Consider the following 7,137-nt stretch of genomic DNA (forward strand, 5'->3'; position numbering starts at 1 on the left):
TAGCGTTTAAACCAATTCAATTTCCACATGTGAAGATGAAAATGTCAAATCCTCATTATTCGTTCTTCTTCCTCAGCTACTTTGATAACAAGATGATGAAACATAGCAAAAGTGGAAGGATATGCAAGGAAGGGAATAGAGAAAGAAGATTGATCCACTCATTGGGGTTGTGCGACAGAGGAATGTGTATATGGACACGATGAAAATATGAAACCGTGTGTTACTACTTTGATATGAGGGAACCCAATTGTTGGTACTATGATTTACTAAGTGTTATCATATGTTATTGAAGAAATACAGCCACGCTATCTATCCGGATGCACATCAGTAGGTAGGTGGTAGGCAAGTTGGTAATAGATAAGCACATACATGAAATTGTTATTTCTAAAATATTTAATTAAGTGTGAATTTCCAAAATGAATTTATACATTAATGTGGTTAAATCTAACATGGCAAAATGGATGGGTTGGATATTATGTAACATTTCTGTTCTTTAGTCACCTATTAGTTATAGAATCTATTAATGGTATAAAAGTTTAATGCCATAATATTTATTATTATAGAATCTATCCTTTAGGAATATGATTCAAAATCATCTGAATCTTCTTCTAGTAGTCTTTTAGATCACCCTATCATACAATCTTTGTATCTGCAGTCTTAAACATCATCTAAAATCTTTTTCACATTCATTGAGCTCGGATGCTTAAATGCAAATGCATGAGCTAATGATTTTTCAAAGGTATGTCATCATCAATCTTTTGAGGACTCGCCTTTTGTCTTTGGAATGTATGAGCAGTCTATAGCACATCATGACTCTCAGGATTCCTATTCTCATTACCAGCAAATTTGAGGTAGGAGAACATGCAGAACATATAACATCTTTCACGCTTTCAATAATTAGTCAACGTGAATGAACGATTTTTCTTCCCTTTTTCAATGGAATTCTAGAGTTTGAACTTGGCAGTACAAAAGGCAAAAAGCCAAAATCATTCAAAAAGCCAAAAATACAAAACTTGATTCTTCTTCACCCAAACTTGTTTCATGAGTAACAATAATTGTTATGGTATGCCATTTAGTTCTGGTGGTGGTGTCGTCACAAATTGGAGACTAAGTTGCCCTACTTTCTACTAATAGTAACTTATTAGTCTGGAAGTAATACTCGTAGTATTTATTGTTTGCTTAATGCTTGTAATATACTATGGTATGTCATATATAAACTAACATGATACTCTGTCACGTTACTTGTACCAAACATTATTTATGTGTTCTTATAAAATCATCGGGGTCTTCCATTATTCAAAAAAGAACAATAATCACAACTATCATATGGAGCTAAAATATCATAACTTCTCTTTTATAAAACTATGAGAACGTCAACCTTATATATGCAACATTCAACCCATATGAGATGATCAAACAACAGGAATAACTACATCCACATGTCATTTATATTCACCAATTATACTTGGGTTACTAATGTTACACTACAGCTTTAAAATTCAGCACTCGAGTCTTGATATATAGAAAAAGAAAACAACTGACCATACCGATAGTTGTCACCTGTCACTTTTTTTAAAAAAAATTATCTAATCATATCAATCCTATCCAATTAACATGATTCTTTGTGATTTTGTTAAATTAATACACCGTCCAATCCTCTAAATTTTGTAGTCAGGTAGAATGGCGTGAAGAATGCACATGCACAACAGCACAGCTTCAAAATGTATCCGGCCCGTTTCTTAGTAAATTCAATAAAAAAAAAAAATGTAATCCATCAAATTGATTAGGCACATTTGACTTTTACAAGTCAATAATGTAATGTTTACTCAGTATAAAGCTTATTTATCCATTCAAATATTTTATTACCTATTGATCAATTTGATGGTTAAAATAACAAATGGTCCACAAATGTTGAATCGTAAAAGAGTATACTCGATCCCAACGACTATTGGGAAAATAAATATATATCAGTAATTGTACCAATTTTAATTCATAAACGTTTAACTTTCAACTAATATTATTTTGTTTGTTTATGAAAAAAATTAGTTTTACTTTGGTTAAGTTATTATCCTATATATAGCTTGATCTCGGGCTCAATAAATTGCTGTACAAGATTGAGTTTTCAATATTGTTTGGCTAATAGTAAAAAAATATTTATTTATTTCAACATTAATTGATTTATATTAATGAAAAATATTTATTTATTTCAAATTTTTATGTTTGGCATTGGATACTGTTGTTATAAGTAAAATCTGTATATATATTTTCCAAAAAACTTAAAGTGGGTCAAGAAAAGTGATTATTTTTCATCAAGAAACTATACAAGGACCAAAAGGTCAAAAAAAGCTAGCATTCCTCAATGTGAACAAATAATTTTCTAGACGGTAAGAAATCCTAAACGGAATATTCGGATATAGATTAGAGGGATAATAGTGTAAAGAAAAAGCAAAGTTCTTTCACATTGGAAATTGGAATATCCAAAGCATAACCGCATTTATCTCGGAAAAGAAGTAGACGAATATTCCGAAAGAAGATCCGTTTCTTGTTATATTCCTTCGATCTATCTAGGATACATATAACAATGGCGCCGATGGTTGTATTGCCATTGCATAAATACCATTCCCAAACCCCTTATTACACCATCTTTTCTCATTCCCATATTCTTGTACTTTTCCATTCCCTTGTAGTTACGATCAATGGCTACCAAGGCTGTCCATGTTTCCGACGTACCAAATCTTGATCACGTGCCCGAAAACGCCACCATTTACGCCACACGTCTTCCTACCGGTAAGTTCCTTCTAAAAAAAATTATTGTTAGTTTTATTATGTTTGTGTATTACTGTTTTTTTTTTTTTTTTACGTGAAATAAGTCATGCAGTTTGAACCCACTACCTATAATTAAGTTGATAAGACTCGTAATAATTAGACTAATTTTTTGTTGCAATGATTATTGATCTAATTGTATTGTGTATATATATGTAGGGGTGGATGTGAGTAATAAAGGTGGTAATGGAAATCCATCAAGATTTGTGGTGATCGGTCATAGAGGTCATGGTATGAATATATTAAACTCGGGGGATCGGAGAATGAAAGCCTTCAAAGAGAACTCTATTCTCTCTTTCAACCATGCCTCTAATCACCCCCTCGACTTTATCGAGTTTGACGTTCAGGTACTATTCCTTTTTTTATTATTATTTCTCGTCAACAGATATAAATTGGGGAAAATTATATATATGGTGCTAATATAAGTAGTGTTATTTGCAGGTAACAAAAGATGATGTACCAATCATTTTTCATGACGACTTGATACTTTCTCAAGAAAATGTAAGTTAATTTCTTAGTTAATTATATGGCGTAATTAATTAGTTTTCATCAAGTTAATTGTGGCGTAATTAGTTTGTGTAATTATTGTTCTAATTAATTGTTGATCAAATATTTTATGCAGGGCACTGTGTATGAGAAAAAAGTTACTGATTTGACGCTTAACGAATTCTTTAGCTACGGGCCCCAAAGGGAAACCGGCAAAGACGGGATATCGTTAGTTAGGAAAGTAAATGGCAATATTGTTGAATGGAATGTTGAATCTGATGATCATTCGTGTACTTTACAAGAAGCGTTTGAGAAAGTTAAACCAGGACTCGGATTCAATATCGAATTAAAATTCGTTGATGATGTTGTTTATAAACAAGATCATCTCATCCATGTGCTTCAAGTCGTTTTGAAAGTAGTCTCTGAGTATGCTAAAGATAGACCTATAATTTTTTCGAGTTTTCAACCTGACGCGGCGTTACTTGTCAAAAAACTTCAACAAAAATACCCTGTAAGCAGCATATATATCTGTATTTATATACAAAAATTTTCTTTCCTTTTAGGGAGGGTGTTTATTAACAACGTTTAATTACTACTTGTAAACAGGTTTACTTTTTGACGAATGGAGGAACCGAGATATATGACGATGTAAGAAGGAATTCGTTGGAGGAAGCAAAGAAGGTTGCGTTAGAGGGCAGGTTAGATGGAATAGTTACAGAAGTAAAGGGTATTTTTAGAAACCCATCTGCAGTTAGGGAGATTAAAGACTCAAAACTAGCTCTTCTCACTTATGGCAAATTGAAGTAAGTTCAATTTCCAAACTGACCTGCTTTCCTCTTTTGGTGTCAATCTAATCCGATTAGTTTTATAATAGACGAATATGCTAAAAATCGTGTTTTTTTGTACAGTAATTTTCCAGAGACGGTGCACGTTCAACATCTTATGGGCATAGATGGGGTGATTGTTGATTTAGTGGAAGAAATTACGAGGGCGGTTGATGAATTGAAGCCGAGAAATAGTAGTACTGGCCAAGTTAAAAGTGACGATAAGGGGGAAAGTGGTCGTGGAATCGACTTGTCGTTTCTACTCAACTTGATTTCACAAGTGATACAACACTAATAGAAACTAATGGTTTATGAATGTGTTGGATTGGACCCATAGTATACGTTTTTGTACATAGAATTAAGAATGGAGATTGTGAAATTGGGGTCAAGTCCATTTGTGTAATGCTATTAATTAAAACTATCTTTTTGAGTAACTTAATGAAATAGGCATTACTTAATCATTTTTCATGCGTTTTCGTTTCACACTTGAATCTTACGTCTTCGATGTTTGAAACAAGGATATGCGTAAATTAGGTATCAAACATCTTATAAAGGCTCTTAAAACATGAAATGCTTATTCGAACAAGTTATTGATTGATCAATATGCTGATTCTGCACTTCTGACGATTAAAATAAGTTGTATAAAAGACATAACTAGAAGATCATGTACATTCAAATTGTTGTTGCTGATATTAGGTATGTAACAGTCTCATTTAAATTAATTTTGAATTTGAATAAAAATGTTATCTAAACTCAACTCAAAATTGATGCATCCCATTATTGTTCCCATCCCATGTAATGGTCGGGTTGGGCCGGTTCTAGAAATGGGTCAATTGATTCGATCTTGAATTAAAACTGGTTTTTGGTCAACAAGGGCCATTTTGACCATTTTGACAGTGAACTTTTGTACTCTGCAGCAAATTGAAACTATTATCTCCTTTAAAGGATGCGTCAATAACAAAACAAAGTTGAGTTAAGCTTACTTTCATTAGTTTGATATTTGGTATAAATAACTTAAGTCCAAAAGTTCTACTAGTCTCCTTTTAATGTTTCTATAATTGGTAATTCTTCATTAGAACTTTAAAAACCTTTATATATTGAAATCAAACTAATTTCTATTCAATGTAAAGTTACAATTGTATAAATGAATGTTATAGGATGTCCGTAATACCCGTAACATCCCTTGTTTCTTCATGCTCTCCAATACAATCACACAATGTCGACGTCCTGACTCCTTTTTCCGATTTCCCATTTCTCTATCTCTTATTGACATAAGTGATGAGCTTTATTCTTTTCTTTATCCATGGGTTGTGGTATGTCCAAATCCAACCTTATGGACGAGGGTATGGTCGGTTTTGGTCCCCGCAACCCCTTCCATCATAAAACCGACATCCATCCACCCAAATTGCTTATCCATGATTCATCAGAAACATTAGTCGTCCACCAACCCCCCGTGTTGCAGAAAATCAATATCATTGGGATCAATCATCATCATAAACGCATCGACAATGATGCTGAGAGGAGTTTAAAATAGTGATCTAACATGGTCCGGTTCTCCTAGCTTCCGGGAGTACATTAGACCTAGGCCTGACGACGACGATGCTACTAAAGGTGTTGATATTTGAATATATCAAACATATCGATAAGGGAAGTGATTCTTGTACCACATATATTAATTAATCTACCACATGTGATACGAAAATCATTTCCCAATCGATGATGTATGTTGCATAGTCACAAAATATATATATAGGCTCGTTGGACATAGAGAAGTTTAAAAATCTATGTGAAATTATATAACTTTGAAATGAAAACAAAATCTATTATGCAAAAATTACATGAGCCTCAAATTAACAATGGATGCACTATGCAGATGGTCAACATGGAGATGATATCATAATTGGTACATGTGGAGGTGATAATATGACGTGCAACGGTGAGGTATGATTATATATATAGATGAAAACTATTGTAAATAATTAAGATTAGATGAATAGTATGTTGGCCGGTGTGATTGTATATATATACGTATAGGATGGCATATTGAGGGATTCAAAAGGACATGAACAAGTGTATAAAAAAGATGATGTAGAAGGAGGAAGAATTAGAAAGGTATTTCATGTGCATAGAGTCGCTTTCTGGCACCCAAAAGCGACTAGAAAAGCTGCTAGCTTGAGGTTGATGATACGATCATCCGACCATGGCAATTTTGGGCTGCATTATATGAGACTAGATTCGTTTCTTCTTAATTTGCGTCCGACTGGTACAGATTTTTTTGAGATATTTTCATATAACTAATGCTAGAGATTTTGTACTTTTTTGTATGAAAATACTATACACTCAAAACTAGCTAGGTTTGATGTCGAATAAGATATGTGATGACGAAGATTAGATGTTTAAAGTAGACATAAATAGAAATTAGGAAGTAATCATTAAATACTTAACCATTTTTGACTCGTTCCATGTACACGTTTTCAAATTCTGTCTTTGGTTACAGGATTTTGGATAACTTGAATACAAATGAACGATTATTTAAATCGATCCAATATATAATGTTACCATGTACATTATGTGGTGGTCGTGGAAATGATTAACCATCAAGACATTTAGTCGACATGTGAAATGCGAAAATACCAAGTATATGAATTTTTCCCACGACCATGAGCGCTTGGCAAGGTCTTCTACTCGAGGGGCTCGAGGCATAAGCATGGCCAGAGATTTGTCCCTACTTAATGAGTAATCAACGTGAATTTTCAAGTGGATATTCACTTAAAAAGAGACTGATCAATAAAGACCAAATGTAACAAAAACCTATTACACGACCAAAAAAAATGGACTAGGATGATTTTTTAGTTTGACCATACCTATCACGAATATGTGGATTTCATTTATCTATATCTATATTATACTATAAAGCAGATTCTTCCTGCCTAAATTTTAAGTTTCAACATTACTTTCCCAAAATATCTTTTTATCTATTATATATTTATCTAAAATAACTATA

General features: G+C 32.9%; 1 protein-coding gene across 1 annotated transcript; it reads left to right on the plus strand.

Annotated features, from left to right (window-relative positions):
- Positions 1-2,543: 2,543 nt before the first annotated feature.
- LOC122605898 (glycerophosphodiester phosphodiesterase GDPD1, chloroplastic) lies at positions 2,544-4,603 on the plus strand. The gene is made up of 6 exons (XM_043778854.1): positions 2,544-2,787; positions 2,983-3,170; positions 3,265-3,324; positions 3,446-3,820; positions 3,916-4,112; positions 4,218-4,603. The coding sequence occupies exons 1-6, from the start codon at positions 2,697-2,699 to the stop codon at positions 4,426-4,428; spliced, it is 1,122 nt and encodes a 373-aa protein (XP_043634789.1). The 5' UTR covers positions 2,544-2,696; the 3' UTR covers positions 4,429-4,603.
- Positions 4,604-7,137: the final 2,534 nt, after the last annotated feature.

The sequence above is a fragment of the Erigeron canadensis genome, chromosome 6, assembly GCF_010389155.1.
Source record: "Erigeron canadensis isolate Cc75 chromosome 6, C_canadensis_v1, whole genome shotgun sequence".
Taxonomy (NCBI): Eukaryota; Viridiplantae; Streptophyta; class Magnoliopsida; order Asterales; family Asteraceae; genus Erigeron; species Erigeron canadensis.

Bases quoted from the DNA above. Each gene is read 5' to 3' on its own strand.
- LOC122605898 (XM_043778854.1), top strand. From the start codon at position 2,697: ATGGCTACCAAGGCTGTCCATGTTTCCGACGTACCAAATCTTGATCAC. The intron at 3,171-3,264 runs GTACTATTCCTT...TGTTATTTGCAG, and splicing joins TTATCGAGTTTGACGTTCAG to GTAACAAAAGATGATGTACC. The intron at 4,113-4,217 runs GTAAGTTCAATT...TTTTTTGTACAG, and splicing joins CTCACTTATGGCAAATTGAA to TAATTTTCCAGAGACGGTGC.